Here is a 20,834-nt window from a genome sequence, read left to right as displayed (position 1 = left end):
TTTATTTTATTTAAATGTGATGTATTTTATTGGTTTTCGAATTTAAAAAAAAAATTGATTGTGTAACATGGTTTTAAGCAATATGTTACGCAATCACGCGAGATTTCGTGGTCATGCGAGATTTCAATTTTTTACATTAGCAAATCAATAAAACCATCACAAGTAAATAAATATTTGTAAATGAACCAAAATTACGACGCAAGTCTATGCTACAGTGAGGAGAAAATGTTACGTCATCAGTATGTAGCATAGAAATGTCCTCAGATTAGTTCATGTACAAAGCAGTATATTATATACATCAATATTTGAAAATATGAATGTATTACATATTCAGGTTATTTTATACAGATCATGTATTTTCAATGGAAACAAAATTTAACACTGTTAACATAAATTAAAAAAACCGGTAGCTGTAACCTCGGTTTCACTGTAACAAGTCTTCTATGTTCGAAGGAAGACATAGTCCCCTAATACCAACATGCTGTTAAATGACGTTTGAAATATTACTCAAGAATTAGCTTGCAGTCTGTGTAAGTTCAAAACCTCATACATAATTCACGAAAAATGTTCATCATACATAGCAGTAATTACGGAAAATTGTTTTACCAGATTGAAATGATATAAAGGGTCGGGTCATAACAAATATAAACATGGAATTTAGTACGGCCACCCTTACACAGAAATCAAACGAAAATAAGAGCAACTTTATGGAAAATTAGTTACAGCTGAGTTACACGCGGGCTTTCGGTAACATTTTACAAATAACACATCCTTGAACAGATCAGAAAGGGGATATTATATATTGTACCTCACGCAAGCCAAGCTGGACGAGTTCGAATAAGTATATGGAATTTATAGACTTGTCGATGTCACAACGTGTGTTTTTGTCATTCAAAACGTTTAGTAAATTAAATATCCATTATTTTTCCCGAATTTTCATTATGAATACTTTTTTCGAGGCATATCTATGGTAATCACCGATATTTTTCTTCATTCACACGGAAAATACTTGTTACCTTGTCTATCGAATCGTAGTGACAAGGACCCCTGCGTATAACTCATATTTTCCTTGGCTGAACGAAGAAAAATATTGGAGAACAAAATGTAATTATTAATCTGAGAGTGATAAAAGAAATCGTACGAATCAGGTACTTTGATATATAATAACAATCTTACTATCTGCACAATTTTCACAAATGATTCTGAACTTTGAAAATCATTACCATTATACATACGTAGATCCACATCGATGTCGGATATATGTGTAGAAAATATAATGATTACATATATATTCTTTTGAAATGCTTTCTATATATTGTGATATTTCTTACCTAAAGTTTGGCAAAAGTTAACATGTATGAAATATTTCTCGGATCTCAATCTCAATATATATATATTAAGAAAATAATTAAGGTACACAGAAAAATAACAATTATAAATATTCGATTTTGTCAGACACGAATCCAGGTATTGAAAATATTATAATTGAAATGTTACCATAGCAATCAAATCTATTAAGGATATGAAAAAGTTGATAATACTTGGCTTGAGTTCGATATAAATATTTCACATAAACAACGACCGTAGTCTAAAAACAAAACATTAACAAAAATCCCCTACTGCAATACTGAATAGCCATGCGAAATAAAGTGAATAGTTGACAGATATTAGATGACAGTACATTTATATTGATATAATATACACTTAATTTTAATTTTAATTTTATAAAATACATGCATTTCAAGCCATCTATAACACTTCTTTGTGTAACAATCTTGGTTTTCTTTTTATTACAAACGTTATATGGTAAACTAAGAATATAATAACCAAAACAATAGTGCAATAGAGTGTATTTACATTTTTGTGGTCATATGGATGAAAAAAGGGGTATTATTTTTGGATTTTAATTAATGAAAAAACTTTCTGGTGCTATTCTACTTGCAAAAACACGTGAAATAATACAGACCATATACGCATTTCTAAGTCAGTTAACTGCAAAAACCAAAACGTGTAAAAAACTTGCTAGTGTACGTACAGGAAATACAACCCATAACACCAAAGTAAAGCAATTTCTGTAGCCACCACAATCGTTTATAGCATCCGTATCAAGTACATTTGTAATTTGCCAACAAAGTGAACGATGTAATTACCAGCAAACACCAGTCATTAATCAAACTATTTATACATGGCGACACTTCGATGAAATTTAATGACAGATGCATCCACACACCGGACGTGACGTAGTGATATAGATAAAATATACTCAGATGCATCCACACACCGGACGTGACGTAGATAAATATATAAATATAAATAATAATAACTAATAACTAATACGTATAATAAGTAATATGATAATAAATATATTTATAAATACCCTTTTTCATCCATAGGGCAACTGCAAGGCTCAAATAATGAATATTTAGTACATTTTATCCAGAACCCCATATTTACATATGCAAATCTTCACGGGTGACGTATGATCGTCGATGACCTCTTGACCTTCATTAATCAGTACAATCGGTTGGTAAAGTTATGACTACAATATGATCAGTTTTCAGGCAAAACTATTGGTATATATGTTACCAGAAGATGATTGTAGGGCGTGATTGCCGTCAAAGGATATTTTCCTGTTGAGTTGGTTATAATCAGTCTCATTTCGAGCAGTGTTGACCTGGAAAACACACCGTAAAAGACGAGTCAGGGCAGTTATGTTAAAATTACCCTGTTATAAATACATATATAATGTGTTTGGAACTTTCCTGAACATGTAGTGTTTTCCTCACTGTGATCAAAATTACACATTCTTATAAAACATGCCCTTGTCTCGATAACCGTCAAAAGATTATTTCAAGGCATGTTGCATATGTTATACTACTAATGGCAATTATCATTATGTTACTCCAAACCATGGGCGTTTGCTGAGTCAAGATCGGGTGGTAATTAGCTTGATGTGATGACCTTCCGATCCATTGACACAATAGCCCATGTTGGAGGTTGTAATATTTTAAATCCAATTTGTGTGAAGCAGATACAATTCTAATTTGATAGTCTCAGAGATATCGCAACGGAGAGACACAGGAAAGGGTTCGATTTGCATAGCGACTGCCCAACACTGCGTTTCCGTTTAAACAACGCGATTTCTCGTGGCATTCTATGACTAACGAAAAGAAACCTTCGGGGGAAAATGATATCCTATCTACTGGTCAAGTCTATGAATTAAGAAACCTGCTTTGTTCTAAGGTATCCGATAGTATTCTAGAGCAGGCAAAACCTTATTTTTTACATATCTCCCGTGATTAAATGCTGAGCATGGACTGATACAGTGACGTTATCGAACCTTTTATCTTGAACATTGTGTAAATTAGTTATCATACCATCGGTCAGATAGTAACACTTGTGATAGTTACCAGACACGTAAGTTAAGATTATGTGGCTCGCGGACAACAATGAGTACAATGAAAGATGCTCTCACATGTTGGCAACCTAACCAAATGAAACTCAACGTAGCACATACTGAAAGTATTACAACTCCAATATGGGAATTTTCACCTTCGAATTGGGAGGTTATTATTAAACCAAATATGGAGGGAAAAGGGTTATATGATACATGATAGTTCGTCAATATATCATTGTCATACCCTTGAATCTACTTATCAAGACTCTACAGTTGCATCAGATACCCCATACTGTTGTCCCCTCCCCATCGTTCAGATACCCCATACTGTTGTCCTTTCCCCATCGTTCAGATACCCCATACTGTTGTCCTTTCCCCATCGTCCAGATACCCCATACTGTTGTCCCCTCCCCGTTCAGATACCCCATACTGTTGTCCCCTCCCCGTTCAGATACCCCATACTGTTGTCCCCTCCCCATCGTTCAGATACCCCATACTGTTGTCCCCTCCCCATCGTTCAGATACCCCATACTGTTGTCCTTTCCCCATCGTCCAGATACCCCATTCTGTTGTCCTTTCCCCATCGTCCAGATACCCCATACTGTTGTCCTTTCCCCATCGTTCAGATACCCCATACTGTTGTCCTTTCCCCATCGTTCAGATACCCCATACTGTTGTCCTTTCCCCATCGTCCAGATACCCCATTCTGTTGTCCTTTCCCCATCGTTCAGATACCCCATACTGTTGTCCTTTCCCCATCGTCCAGATACCCCATTCTGTTGTCCTTTCCCCATCGTCCAGATACCCCATACTGTTGTCCTTTCCCCATCGTTCAGATACCCCATACTGTTGTCCTTTCCCCATCGTCCAGATACCCCATACTGTTGTCCCCTCCCCATCGTTCAGATACCCCATACTGTTGTCCTTGTCCATCATTCAGATACCCCATACTGTTGTCCCCTCCCCGTTCAGATACCCCATATTGTTGTCCCTTCCCCATCGTTCAGATACCCCATACTGTTGCCATAAGTACAAGCAATGTATTAATGTATCAGACTAGTGAAGTATTTCTTTAGAATTGACAAACTAGCCTTGTTGTCTATGATTGACAAACTAACCATGATTTATATTTTGTTATAAACGATAAGTGACATGTGTAGGAATTGAACCCCCGTCCCCTAAACACTAGTCAGAGTGCTTTAACCAGCTGAGCTAACGTGCCAACTGGTAGACACCGTGAATCGAACCCCCGTCCCCTAAACACTAGTCAGAGTGCTTTAACCAGCTGAGCTAACGTGCCAACTGGTAGATACCGTGAATTATTCCTTATGTGTACTTTCTTTCCTCGAGGCGGTGGTGAGAAGCAAGCTCATTCTTAAGTTTTACCTTTCAACTTAAGGATCTCAAATAGATTCACAGGTCTCCCAGGTCACTACCGCCTCGAGGAAATAAAAGTACACATCAGGAACAATTCCCGGTATCTACCAGTTGGCACGTTAGCTCAGCTGGTTAGACCAGTGTTTGGGTAATGTGGGTACAATTCCTACACTTGTCACTTATCTCTCCTCATTTATAACAAATATAAAATATATTATCATGGTGAGTTTCTTTCCTTTATAGCAAACCAAAAAATAACCTTAATGACAAAGACTATAGTACTGTTTGAAATTAAATAACACAATGTGTTGTCATTTTTTATGTTATCTATAATATCATTGGCTTAGGCAGTTAAATTTGGTCACGTGGTTTGCAGACTCTTGCAATGATAAGTGAAGATATATAAATGTACAACCACATGTCAGCTACTACAATCATCTTCTGGGTAACACTATCAACTCGTCTTATGAACAGCTGCCTTGGAAATATATATTATGTATATATATTATATATAACGCAAATAGAAACACAGTGGTCTCAACAAAACTTTCTTCAAAAGGTCAATACATTATATTGTAAATGTGAGAACAATAGTAATAACTGTAAATGTAGGATGTGAAAGGCTCAGTACAAACCAGATGGAAGTGTGACATGGGAAAGCAACAGTTAGGATGTTAGATAGCTAGAAGTATTCACCATTAAAATACATAGTCCACCCTGTCACACATTTCCATAAATAAATCATTTTACTTTGATGCATTACATCATTCTATTTACAATCAAATATATACAGTTTACTGAGTAACATTCTGTTGTCTTGTCCACTGCCTCCATCTTGCCAATCATCAAAAACTGAAAGTAATGTCTTCGACAGACATTGCCTTTAATTTCAGCTTATATCTTTATTAATGTTTTCTGTGGTGACAATAGAGGTCGCAAACTATAAGATATGAATGAAATTGGAAAAGCTTTAGCAAAGGATGAGAGCACCTTGGCGAGTGCCACACAACGTCAATTGAATTTGTTGAGGAAGAAGTACTTTAAAAATAAGTTCATTGACGAGTTTTCGAAATGTATCATTTTGACGAGTCATTGGCAATGGAAAAAATAACCCATAAAAAGTGAAGCGGGCTTTCCAAATGGCGGCATCAAAGAGCAGATGGTTTTGGCTGACCATTAGTTTCAACAGTAATGCATTTCATTTCTACATTATTCAGTTTTTCATGGACTGTTCTACTTCTGCATCTTGGAGATGGAGATGGAGTTTTAGTGGATGTTGACTCAGAATGCAACCTCTTGCGAAACAATGAAAGAAATACCTCTGATGATGACGTCATCAGATAAGTGGATGTCTTCGAAAAACGGCGGCGGTCTCTTTGATGTTTGTCACGTCGGTAGCGAGTTAACTTGCGTCTGATAGTTGAACGTACCTGGAATGTGAATAAAGGAAATAATGCAGTTATCCCCGCTGGGTTTCTTATGATTCAGATCTAGATATTCAGATTCGGACACTTTACTGCTATGACTATGTATAAAACAATGGAATAAATAACAACTCAAACATATAATTTCGAGGATATAGACGCATTATAGATGTACCGCCCGTTTCATGTTTGTGTTCAACGGCTCTGTTTGATACAACCTTGTAGACAACTAGAGCTAGAGGAAACTGCACATTCTACACTTTAAGTTATCAGGATTGTAATTTATTGCTACATTTAGTTTCAATGAAATAAACCATTGTTTACGTTTGATGTCTGCATGGTAGCATGCTAGTTTATTTCATTTAAACAAAATATCACAAAAGCCTGCATTCTTTCAATCTTGCTATCTTAAAGTGTAGTGTGTACATTGTCTTATTGGTTTCTGTGTGATTGTATCAAACAGAACCAGTGAACGCTAACATGAAATGGGCAGTACATCACACTTGATACACTGACAGTTAAATTATCATTATATTTCATGAACAAGCAAACAAACAAACAAGCAAACAAATAAACAAACAAACAAACAAACAAACAGATAGACAGACAGACAGACAGACAGACAGACAGACAGACAGACAGACAGACAGACAGACTGACTGACTGACTGACAGAAAGAAATCTACGTTTGTATGGTTCTTGGTCTATTACTGTGTAAAGTTATCAGACTTCTTTGACAAGGTATACGAAAAAACAAATCCTCAATAAATAATCATCGGCAATCATTTATTTCATGGCTGACTGAATCAGATACGCATTCTTGATTTAAAATATCTTTCTCTCACACAAATAATACAAAGGAAGAATTTTTCTGAGCATGACTTATAATATGGTAGAAAATACGTATTCATTATTTTATGCTATTGAAACGAGATACATGAATTAGCTATGCTCACTGCATTCTGAAAGACAAAAACAATAATTAGAACTGCATGAATATACTCGTCTAATGCTCCATCTGTCAACGTCAGTGATATTTAACTTCTAGTTAGTTCATCTACTATTCTGGGTGGACTCATTCATAAAACTTACCTCCTTGTTCAAGAAACAATACAGGACGGCCACTAGAATACCCTGTGGGGACAACAAAATCATTAACTAAAGGTGTGCAATAACACTTCGCCATGAATAATAGAATTTATTGTACACATCAAAACTCATTTAATATATGTATATGGATATTACTTTTTATTAGTTAAATATACATTCTTCGTACACATTTTTTATGTCATTCGAGTTCAACATTTTAGATTGGAATATCATTTTTTCAGGAAAGAATTTTCTCCCTTGCTTTATCAAATATTGTGTGACAGCATTACCTTCTATCGAGTAACAGAGATACCGACAAAACACGTATATATCTTTATATAGTACTAAAGACTCTGTAACAATATTTGATTGGTGTCATGTGTTGAATATTAGTAAATAGCAATAAGAAAATACAGGAGTGGAGCAGCAAGAGCACAAAGGAGTGTGGCTAACTGAGTATTGTAACAAGGAAACAGTGGAGTGTAGCAACAAGAACACAAAGCAGTGTGACTAAAAAGAAAAAAACTGAGTATGGTAACAAGAAAACAATGGAGTCTAGCAACAAAAAACACAAAGAATTATATCTTTGACAAGTATCTTAGGAAAAAGTAGCCCACCTGCGACGAATTCAAAATAGCCTGCACCACGTTATAGATGGCTGATTTTAATTCACTGTCTTCACCTGTTCCTGTCCCAGGGTCAAAGAAGAACAACAGAGTCGTCAGCCCTAGTAATGGTAACAATACGACAGTAGCCTTCGTTGCCTTCCTGTTGGCAAAAACAAAAAAAATGACATTTAAACTTTCAAAATGATATACCTAAGTTTGTTCTTGCTCAAATTTAAGGTTCTACTCTCGATATATCTAATATTGTGCTTTGAAGAAATGAAGAAATTTATATTCAAAATCTCTACTTATCTTGATTAGTTCATAGCTCCTATACTTGCAAATTTGTAGGGGGTATTTGGATTAGTGCTTACGTAAATTATACAAATCTGTTGATTGGGTACAGCAGCATTGCAAATGATAAACAATACTAAAGGTATAGTAGACGATAGTTATCGAACAGCTTTAGGCTACCTTGTCATTCTGTCAAACGTTAAAGTTACTTTGGGACAATAAAGACATTGTCCGCCAGTCATTGTCAAAATACAGCGGTTGAACCGAAAATACGGGGTAATCTATTTTCTGATCGTTGTATGTGTGATATAGTTAGCGTAGATACATAGTTATATGGATCGCATGTTAGAAAGGGTTTCAAAGTTATTACAAAGTAGAAGTTTAATATATGTTAATCTAGTGTGTTTAATTTTGAATTGCACCTTAGTGTCACGTCAATGGGTTTGGTTTTCTACTAACACACCAAATGATAGATGTATTATATACAGACTAAGATTAAAGTTTTACACAATTTCATATGTAGATTCATAATAGTATATGTAATACTTAGATTAGTCACGAGATGGATACTATCCAATCAGCAGCGCTATCATTCACATTCGGGAGGAGTTAAAAATAGATTCTCTAAAGTTATATTAATGTTAACAAGTGAAATGTCAGATTTTTAGATTTTCGATTCAGTCGCAATAAAGAACCAAGTCTCCTTCCTTCCCAGACGAAATTTGTTTGTAAGTGCTGTAAGAAATTATGTCATAACCTATGTAACTGATTTGTTCGAAGATGTTTGGTAGTTGAGATCAATAAAACAACTGTATGTTCTAACTACAATGATATCACTCTATCACACTACGTCATAATCAGAGTCTACCTTATAGTTCTGTGATGCTCAAAATATGAATCAAAACGTACAAAATTGTCAATTATTTTCGCAATTTCAGCTTACATTAAGCTTTCACAGGTATAATGATGTTCTCTGATATGTTTCTGCATTCGGCCGGAAATTACTCATGGCATACGGATTCGTCAGGTTTTTTTGACTCATAGTGACGAGGTCACATACCAAATGATAGATGTATCATCAGACACTGAGCAATAATATCAATATTACTAGTGTTCTACTGTTCTCATATCATAAATAGATATAATATTGTAGCAATTGTTGGTTTCATGGGGTTGTGATTCACATAGCCTGAAAGATCCTGTCGTTGTTTCCGCTTATGAAATAGCTCGCCAACTCCTGGACAACTACTGTCATAATTAGCAGAGATATCAAAGGAAAAAACCGTATCACCTAGTGATGTCAAATACGTGTAAAACAACTATGGTATAACTTCTAAATATGTATGATGCATATTAAATGACTACTGTTGTCATGACAACGTTGTCACTCATATCACGCAAATTGTCATTTTATCTGCACAGAGTCAGTCAGTCTAGAATGTTAAATTATCTATCTAGTGAAATGTAAATATCCATATGGTGTGTGCATTATTTTGTAGTTTATATTTGTACTGATTCTTAACTGGCAATAACATGAATAGACTGGGTACTCTGCTGTTATTCGCTGCACCAAGAGTTTGGTGAAAGAAACGAATTAGGACAGTGATTAGGACAGTGATTACATCTTTCAAACTATGATTCACATCGTGTGAGCACATGGGAAATACATTTTGGTATAATCAACATTGTGTATTTGGCATACAGGTATACAACATAGCCATCATCAGTTGTGCTTCGCAATACCTATTGTCTCCTTGTCCATAATGAAGGTCTCTGGATCAAACATCTGTTTGACGGATTACGTCAAATTCACAAACGCTTAGACCATTGAATTCGTTATTTTTTTTATTGCAATGAGGCATCTGTCAGAAAACTGCATAGCCCCAATTTTTTACTGGTCCGCTTTGTCAGATGACGTCAATGGCAGCACCACGTGATCTGAACTGTACGAACTAAATATAGTTGGTGGACAGGATCAACCAATCGTAAAAGGACAAGTTTCATGATGGACTTAAATACATGTAAGTGGGTTGAGCCAGTTGTTAAGTGGGTTGAGCCAGTTGTTAAGTGGGTTGAGCCAGTTGTTAAGTGGGTTGAGCCTGTTGTTAAGTGGGTTGAGCCTGTTGTTAAGTGGGTTGAGCCTGTTGTTAAGTGGGTTGAGCCAGTTGTTAAGTGGGTTGAGCCTGTTGTTAAGTGGGTTGAGCCTGTTGTTAAGTGGGTTGAGCCTGTTGTTAAGTGGGTTGAGCCTGTTGTTAAGTGGGTTGAGCCTGTTGTTAAGTGGGTTGAGCCAGTTGAAAAGTCGGTTGAGCCTGTTGTTATGAAATCTAATTTTAGGTTTGAACACAAAAACTTTAAATGACAAAAATAAATGTCTGTAGAGAGGGTGTATGCAAATCCGACTACATGGGGGGGGGGGGGTCTATGGTAGATACTTTGATAAAGAAGACTATATGCTATTTGAGATGACATACATCGCAATGTTATAGATTTCACAATCACCTGACTTGAGCTGTCTCTTCTTCATGACTTGCACGTAGTTTTGTAACCAGGATAAAAACAATGGCAATCAGGAAGATGAAATTAGCCTAAGGATAAAAAACAGTGTAATTAGATAAATCTTGGCTGCGATATTTTTCAAAGTGATAATGCAATATGGAAGGATGATATTGTTAAATAAGAGTGAATACACTTTGTCAAATCATTAGACTGTAGAAATCCTGTTTATGTTAGGGTTATTAAACTCTACTCTGAATATTCTAGTATTCTACCAGAAAGTGGCACTTACATCTTAATAAAATGTATGAATTCATGCATCTTTGATTGACTCTTAAAATTTACCATATAGGCTGATTCATGAACTGTTAGATAAAACCCGTGAGTTTATATACCCATAAAATTGCTATAAAGGTTGTTTAAGTTTACTGACTGAATATCATTTGAACTGAAGATAGCTATGAAAACCATGTCAGTTGAAGTAGAGTGTCTTCAGTCTAAACAAAACTCTTACTACAGTGATACATTTCGTCTGGCTTTACGAACAAATCTTACTAAAATTGCTACATTTCTTTGCAGGAGATAGTATCTTATTAGACTGTTACAATGTATTACTATCTTAGTAGACTGTTACAATGTATTACTATCTTAGTAGACTGTTACAATGTACATGTTTTGGCTCCTGTCACCAAAGATATTGTATTTTACAAAAAAGAAACTACATTAGCATTGATATGATTCTTTACAATGAGACCATGAAAAATCGATGTAGCAATGTTGAGATAGATTTTAGACGATAATGATGAAATGTTACAGTAGCACAAAATGTAATTCTAGTAAGATTTTTGTGGCGCCAGACGACAGTCTATTTAAGGTAACGTTGTTTTCAGTGTATTTACCAGGTACATTGCGCACATCGGTCCATGTAGGATCCAAAAATACTTCCAATTGTCCTGGGTACTCCAACACTCATTGTCATCTTTGTGATATAATACTACCGCCCAGACAATAGTAAATGGAATGGGGGATACTGGGAAAAGATAACCAAGATAACCAATACATTGTCATGTATTTTTATGTTTAGATACAATCTTTGCAGCAGTTAACGTTACCCAGAGATGCCTTTGAGCAGAATATCGTTTAATCAGTAGTTATATCCGAATTTGAAAATCTGCTCTCTATACCACTATCAAACTGATATACATTGACCAGATACAAACACCAATATCCTCTGGATGTAGATTCACATAATGTTTTTATCAGTTTGTTCATATGTCTGTGAAAGTTTGTCACAAGGTGTACGATGATATGTCTAACTTTTACAGACATAAACACACTGATAAGAACATGTTGTGAACCCAGTTTTAAATGTCCACTGCTGATAAAACGGTATTCTGATCAAAGGCATCTCTAAACAACGATTAGTATAACGGTTGAAAGGTTAGTCTGTCTTTTAAGGGAATCAAGACAGTCATAAATATCTTACACACAAGACATTTACACGATACACTTAAAATACCAGTACCAATGATAGGTCTGCACCACCACTCAAATCAATTGTACCATGCCGAAAGTTAAACACGTAAGATATAAAGTTAACAGCAAATGTGATGTGAAGCTATATAATGATTTAGTTTATGATGAAACTAAACTACACAAGTTAGTTCAACCAGACACTGTGCTTGAACTAAAACACAACGATGCCTTCTATCGGTAAATCGCCTAAAACGCATGGTATGGCTCGACAGGAAATTATACTTAGTGAAGCCGACGAGCTGTATGTGTATTCAGAGACTCTTCTATACACTTAATACTAGTCACCATGTTTACTTCTGAGTTTGTAGTTTCGGTGGAGGTCATAGTTTCACCCATGTCTGTCTGTCTGTCTGTCTGTCTGTCTGTCTGTCTGTCTGTCGAGACAATACAGGAAAGAATAACGACGTAACAGTTACTATACTAATCTAATTTTAGACAGTGGGGAATGTTCAAGAAATTCTGCAATATCTTACCCCATCCAATGAGATAAAACACAACAAAGTTTGGGTCATTGCTGAACACGCTTATTGTTATTCTTGATAGTAAAAACAATCCTTCTACAAACATCCAGGCAAGGTTGGCAAAGGCAGTGTAGTAATAGAATGTTAATACTGGACGACAATATTCCGCCTGTGAAAACAGTCAAATCATTTATTTGTGATATACTAGTATTTAAAAACCTTTGCCTGCAAATATCGACAATACGTTTCACTGACTGTTGCACAGCTAACGATCATTACTATTACATTGTAATTGATCTTGTTGCTACTTATTGCTATTGGTGGTAATGCAACATAACTACCGTTGTTATTTTAACGAGTTTAGAAACTGCGCCGACAGAAAAAACCATAGTATTAAATATAATGTCCTCTGTCTAAAATAATTAACGACAAACTGATTGATTTGCATAAATAATGCCTTTTGGTAATTAGGCAATATCTTAAGAATTTTGGCCTGGAATCCATGCTAATGAGGGTTTTTGACAAATCGCCTGGATTCTAGGCTAATGGAATTCATGCTTCAAATTGTATATAAACTAAGTTTGTATTTGTATGACGACGACAAAGCGTACATCTCCTATAAAACCTTGAAACTTTGAATTGTATTTTGCATAATTAATGATTTTTGTTGATTAAGCAACGTCTTAATGCATGCTTTGAATATCAAATAACTTGTTGCATAAAACAGTGATGGCAACTGCATTTGTCTAACAATGCATTACATTTCATGTAAATTGATATATATATTGGTGATAGTGACTATTGGAACAACCATGAGATTGCTGGTCTCTGTTGCATCCCGCTGTTCCCAGCCATGTATGTCTAAGAGAATTTATGTCAATTTGAGAGGATATTGATAAGGAGAAGACTTTTCGGACCTTCACATGCCGGTTTTAATTGTCCACTTCCGATAAAAGGAACATAGCATAGCAATTTCTATTCAATTACTTCAAAGGTTGTATTTACCTTGTAGAAGTAAATGCTATCCAACGGTTCGTCTATCCAAGTTTTCGGTAAACCGGTGTATAAGTACATAGAATGGTGAAGATGTATAACCTGCATTACTGCCTTGGCAATGAACGAAACGATCAGGTTCTTATGAATAGAGATCCTTGTACTGGCAAGACATCTGGAAGGATACAAATAATCATATTTACATTATAAATCACTATTCATCTTTAACATACTAAACGTGTCCATGAACAATCACAACTTGTATTGTTATATCAGTTAAGAAGAATCCTTTCACATCATTCACATTTGTGTAGGTTTACCTCGATAACTAATCCCCACCAATAAACTAAATAAATTACCGATATATATATATATATATATATATATATATATATATATATATATATATATATATATATATATATATATATATATATATATATATATACTATGTATGTATGTATGTATGTATGTATGTATGTATGTATGTATGTATTTATTTGTATATTATGTATATGCCATTCAATCCATTACGGTTGTAATGGACTTCGGTCTTTTGGAGCAACAAGTTTTTATTACCAATACAATTCTTTAAAGTACTTACTTGAAGTAGCAGAATATAAAGAGTGCTACCAATAGAAATATGATACCCATACAGTTACCAATGATACGGATAAGTGAAGCAGCTATACTGACATTATGGGCGTAGCTATTTTCAACCTCCTAAAATGGAAATGAATGAGTAGAAATACATCGTCGTCTGGCGCTGCAAAAATCTAATTAAACATTGCTACATTTTATAGTCTGGCACAACAAAATTGTTACAATTCAATGTGTTGAAGCGCTTCAAAACGTATATGTTTTTACATTTTATATGGTTTGGTTACGATCTACTAACTTAAAGATAATGATAGCTCCAGCTAAGGACATGTAGCAATGTTAATTAGTAAGTGTTTTGTTACCTCCAGATTTATGAAAATAAACAACGTTTAATAGTAACATTTTGTCGAGCAAGACGACAAAATGTAGGAAGGCCAGTGAGATTTTTTGTCGAGACATTTTATTATTTCTACGGCATCGATTTTTACAATGTAAAAATACTATATGAGCTGAAAGCATCACCAACAGGTACATATCCCCCCACACACACACACATTAATCAATGTACATGTTTGTGTCTATATAAAACTGATCTTGCATCTCCCGTAACCATGGGTGTCTGTACATGTGTCTGTCTGTCTGTCTGTCTGTCTGTCTGTCTGTCTGTCTGTCTGTCTGCCTGCCTGCCTGTCTGTCTGTCTGTCTGTCTGTCTGTCTGTCTGTCTGTATGTCTGTCTGTCCCTGTCTCCTCCTCTCTCAATTTCTCTTGTCTTTGTCTGTCTTTATTAGAGCTTCGATGTTGGCTCAATTTCGATATGTGCATAATCAGAATACGTCTCTTTTGGTAACATTCAACGCAAACTATCAAATACAAAATAGATATATCAGAAAAGTACTTACATTCTCTTGATTATCGTTCAAATTAGCAGCAAGATATATGCACCATAGATATGAATATTGGAACGTCTCCCATTCACCAACTGCATTGCAAAATCTCGTGGCAAAGAATGCTGTAATAAGATGACATACGTATAATATGCATCTCTCTGTCTACATGTATGTATGTATGTATGTATGTATGTATGTATGTATGTATGTATGTATGTATGTATGTATGTATGTATGTATGTATGCATGCATGCATGCATGCATGTATGCATGTATGTATGTATGTATGTATGTATGTATGTATGTATGTATGTATGTATGTATGTATTGTATTTGTCAATAAGGTAAGTGGTATAGATATATCTATATGCTTTATACAATGTAGTAGTACTTACGATGTGATACACCTGGTTCACACGGCATAGTCACATTTGTGTTGGTGGGAGACGATGGCCAACATACTTGTCCATGAATTGAACGGTTACATTGCGGCCCTTTAAAAGAAAACCAATATTTAGAGTATTAAATTTACATCTAATTATCTCTTTAGTAAAAAGGTACCTCAGTGTCAAGAAACTGTAACTAAAGGTAATGGAAGACTGTATGTACTCTCACCTGTCCACCTCTGATCAAAATGTGTACCCAAATGACTGACAGTGTCCTTTGATATCAGCAATATTGAATACAGTATCTACCTTTTAGTGACTGTATAACTTGAGATGGGCGACAAATAGTACATGTTTACCAACATGTACAATGAATATCAAAGATTTTCAAATGGTTGATTTGATTAGATGGAATAAACCCGTTGTTGAATAGTACAATAAAAAAGGATAGTTACACATCCTGTCCAATCAGTTTTGGGCTTTACATATAGTCTGATATTTACTGTTCACAGCTGAGATCGTGCTATTACATCACTGCACCCAGAGACCGTAAAAAAAGACGAGATTTTTCCAAGAAAACATCAAAGTCAACAATCAATGATTACAACTACTAAGATCAACTGAGTGAACTCTAGGTCTTCCAGCAATCATATCGCATTCAACTCATCTGCAACTCCAACACTAAGCATAAGCCATAAGGCATGATAAGGGTGTTATTGCTTGAGGCTATAGCTAATTATGCAGTGTTAGACGCAATTTGTCACAGATTCTCCGAGAACCCCCCTACTAGGAGTTCATCATTATGAAAAGATAATCTATTATATGTTCTCGTACTTTCGTTCAACTTTTGAAACAATCATTTCGGAGAGCTACTTGTACGTATGCCATATCATATGCTGACGTAAATATGATGGCTAATTCGATGATAACTCGAAGGGTCCAAGTAAGGCAAATGACCATTTGTTACATAAAATGATGAAAGTGAGAGCATGAAGTTCAAATGGTTTGTACGATTGTAGCATACATACAAATGAGAGGACTTACAGGAGTGTCTAAATCCGTCCATCTTTGTTGAGGGTGTCATCCACAAGATAGTTTGATAAATATTAACCGTTTGAAGTATAGCTATCTTCGAAATGTTTGTTTCCCTGTACATTTAGATCTGACATGACGCAATCAATCGACAATCAGAACAAGGCAATGTTTTAATTATAGGCAGCAGTCTCCTGGCTGATTTTGAAATTTTAAAATGGATTGAATCATCAAAATATGACAGAAATTCTATTTCTATGGTTGGAGGAACATTTCCGCCAAAAGAAGAATTTCGTTTATATTGTTCTTCTTGGAGAAACAAAAAAGATTGTAGCTTACCAGAAACATTGTATGACGCTTCAATCTGCTCAGCAAGGTCACACATATTTGATAGATACTCACCAGGAACCTGTAATACAAACATATAACACTACTGTAGTCAGAAATACCGTTTGAGGTTAACTATACAATTGGTATCTATCAGAAGTACTATTGAAATTAGTCAGCGAACTAAACAAACCTGATGATTCTTTACCCGACAGATGTCTCCTACTTATTAATTTATTTACAGAGGTCGTAATGTCATTACTGAGATGGTATTACAAATATATGGTAAAAGCAATAAAAACGATGACCTACAATTAGACAATCGTCACTGCTGTATTACAAAATTATACCTAAGTCTGTTTTTTTCTGGGCCATCGAAAAAGGCAGATTTGTAGAAAATGCTTAGCTGACACGTATCAAATTGAAAATGAAAATATCCATTGCAATGACATTAGATATCCTATCGTATCATGTTTCTATGAAAGCTTTGCCGAGTATTGTTTACCCTTTGGCATTTATTTTATTTCTTTCAGTAAACACATCATACATAATAACCCAAGAATTGTTCTGTATGCTCAATAAGAGTTTCAAATCAATAACCTTACTAAAAATATCAAAACATAACCCCTAATTTTATTTTTTTACAATGCCTTGATATTATAACATTTCAAATGAACTGTGTCGGTCTTCAACTTGATGTTATTTGACTTAAACTAAGTTTAAGCCGTTAAGAGTAATCCTAATCTAATAACCTACTTCATTTCTTGAGGTACAACACCATTCGTTATGATGTACCGAATTGTTCATGTTTGAACTGACAGCATAAGGCGACAATGGATGAATGAATGAATGAATGAATGAATGAATGAATGAATGAATGAATGAATGAATGAATGAATGTATGTATGAATGCCTACAATCAAATGGCAATGCCTACAGTCAAATGACAATGCACAAATATACAAACGTAGTTATCATTCAAGAAACAATGTGCCACCCTTTTTGATTCCAAATGTTGTAGCATGTATTATTTAACGTACACTGGTATTGCAATATGGAACTGTTTACCCCAGTCCGTAAGGTAATCTCAATCTAAAAATTGGTCTATTATTGGTTTCAATAATTAATCTATTTTCTCAGATTTTAATAGTCATTTTAATCATTTATTGCTCCTTTCTAATGAAATCTAGCCAACACTTTGTCAATTGCCCAAATTGATAAATATAATATTCTAAGATCAATTGCGTATTTTCATCATCATAACAAAAATATGCTTCAGGAATATCGTTTGTACATGATGTTTATATAGATATTTTCTGCATGAGGTGGGAATTTCAATATCTAGGTATGTAATCAAATGTTTTTCATTTCCGAGTTCAGATTTGTCATTGTAGCTGACTATTGTCTTTTGAACACGGAGATAACTAACTAAAATTAAATCACATGTTTAATCTACAATACATACAGAACGAACTACAATATACACCAGCATTTATCATACAAGCAACACTATGCCACCTTTCAAAATTCCAAATGTTAAAAATCATGTTTCTCTAATATTTTGTATTTATTAAAGTGTGTTTGTTAGATATTTGGCGTTTTTGTCTAAAATAAATTTGTCAAAAATGCCTCGTCAACATTCACCCTTTGTAAAAGATAATTTCTGTCTATACCCATGCAGTTTTACTTCGTTGAGTGACAAATTATACTGAATCGACAGCGTTAGATCCCACTGCCTTTTCTCAGATTATGTTGATCTAGGGTTGTCTTGTTGGTGTGGTTTTCTAATAATAATCACACTATTCCTGAATGAACTGTCAAACCCCGTGTGGGAAATATTGATCGACATTATTGCATACTGTGTAAACCACGTGGAAGGTTTGCAATGAATTAGTATAGCTTCTGTCTGGTTGATCTGACGGGAAACAATGTATAAACGTATTAGACTTGAAGCAGCTACAAACCTACGTAACAGTGACGATTCACGGGCACATATTTTGCGTTAATATTAGAATAATATCTAGTCCTTTGATGTTATCTAATTAAATTGTGATAGAATATGAAAAATAGTGACATTAGATTTAAGAATTCTTGCGTTGAACAATAGACTGACCCTAAATGTTCTGTAAAACGGTATATAAGATTACTCGTTATTAGTTTTAGATCTACATATGTTTGTTCAATATGGTTACTTTCGTAAAAGTAATAACATGGTTTACACATCTTCTAATTGATTTCCACATTCCTTTTTAGCCATATGGTTTTCTTTTTTTTAAAAGAAGCATTGATTGTTAAGAACGAACAAGTTAATGAATATTTCAAATTTGTAAAAATGATTCCCTGATCAGTGACATGTATATGCCCGCTGCGATATTTTTTTTAGACAAGTCTGTTTACGAATGATCCTTTCGAACCGGTAACAGGAAGGCCTAGGTGGCGCGTGATGGAAACAAAAGCAGAGTATCAAGTGTTCCGTGGACGTGCAAATATTAGCCCAATTATACAGCAGGATGTCGTTCACGACTGGGTGATTGGGCTTTTCACGGTTCACCTGAAGTGTTGCATATTACAAGGTAATGTAGATACTCCGTGTATAGTCTTTTTCCTCACAGTGTAACAAAGTGTAATCACTCACATCAGCAGAATACCATATTTGGCACGTTAATAGGAGAAGTATTTGTTGTAAAAATCTGATTATAATTCCATATGGTCTATTGCTGTTGTTATTACATCTGAATACTCGGTGTTCGAATTTTTCAAGATGGAGAAGTATTTTCAATGTAGAGAGGAGAGTTGCTTCCCAGTACATAAGGAGAAAAGTCTTATTTTATAATAAACATTACTATTATATCGCCAGACATGTACGCCTTCAAGAAATTACTTAAAATGCAATTGAAGTAGCACGCTTGGGATTTTCGGTTAACATGACCTTCAGAGCTTCAAATCATGTCTTCTAGAACTAAGAAAGGCTTATTGACATGTTTGACCGTGACCTTCAAATATGCAAGGTGTTGTAGACATGATAATCTTTGGACTTGTGCTTGATTATGGCTTTCTATCATGTTGAGAATTCGTTTTTGTAAAACATAGCAACAGTCAATTCCGTTAGAAACCTTAGAATCTTCCATCGGATTAGTGTTATTAAGTGTATGATTTTGGTCTGCTTTGACTAATTCTTCAGAACTTAAACCACGCTGTCGTTGGACGGATTTTCATTTGCTTTTCATGTTAGTCGACTTTTTGGTAGTACCGGTATAAATGTATGTCCAGTACTTCCATTGAACTCATTACCGTTAGCTATACTTCCATAAAGGTGATCATATTTTTTTGTTTCTTTCCTAGCAACTATAGCTCTGTCGTTCGGTTAAAAAAAGTAAAAAAAACATCTTCATGTTTCTCTGCCTCTCCTTTTCCTCCTCTCTATCTCCTTTTTATTGGATTCCTGGTAACAAGTCCTTTCCCAGCTTCTCTACATATTTGGCACGTTCTCACCCCACACACTTGCATAACTTCCGTCATGAAAGACATGCGCTGTTAGTGAACAAGCGTCGCCACCGCTGCCGTGACTGTAGATGACGTCGACAGTCCAGGCACTTGCTTATTCTTGCCAGACAGGGCACTGTTCCACAAATATTAGAGACGGGTGAAAATTTAAAAAAAAATTGATGTAGGAGCTTAATGATAAACAGAAAAACTATAGGGGTCACCATAATTTAGTGCAATAAAGTTTTGATATACATTTTCTTAATAATGTTATCGTTACTTTTTTAATAACGAGTTACCTAAAAGATTAATAAGGTAAAAAAGTGTTTTCCTGTCTGTATCCCAATATCAAAAATATCAATAAGATTGATTTAACGAAGATGGAGCTGACATACGATATTTCAAAGCGTGTGTCTGTTGTCATGGAGATAACATTGATGACTGGCAAA

General features: G+C 34.9%; 1 protein-coding gene across 1 annotated transcript; it reads right to left on the bottom strand.

Annotated features, from left to right (window-relative positions):
- Positions 1-2,540: 2,540 nt before the first annotated feature.
- On the bottom strand, positions 2,541-15,580 carry LOC144441257 (corticotropin-releasing factor receptor 1-like). The gene is made up of 11 exons (XM_078130817.1): positions 15,553-15,580; positions 15,170-15,279; positions 14,274-14,392; positions 13,682-13,844; positions 12,689-12,845; positions 11,579-11,709; positions 10,686-10,771; positions 7,905-8,055; positions 7,291-7,332; positions 6,094-6,204; positions 2,541-2,674 (listed from the first exon to the last, which is right to left on the bottom strand). The coding sequence occupies exons 1-11, from the start codon at positions 15,578-15,580 to the stop codon at positions 2,558-2,560; spliced, it is 1,215 nt and encodes a 404-aa protein (XP_077986943.1). The 3' UTR covers positions 2,541-2,557.
- Positions 15,581-20,834: the final 5,254 nt, after the last annotated feature.

Source organism: Glandiceps talaboti, chromosome 10 (genome assembly GCF_964340395.1).
Source record: "Glandiceps talaboti chromosome 10, keGlaTala1.1, whole genome shotgun sequence".
Taxonomy (NCBI): Eukaryota; Metazoa; Hemichordata; class Enteropneusta; family Spengelidae; genus Glandiceps; species Glandiceps talaboti.
This window is presented reverse-complemented; position numbering and strand designations above follow the sequence as displayed.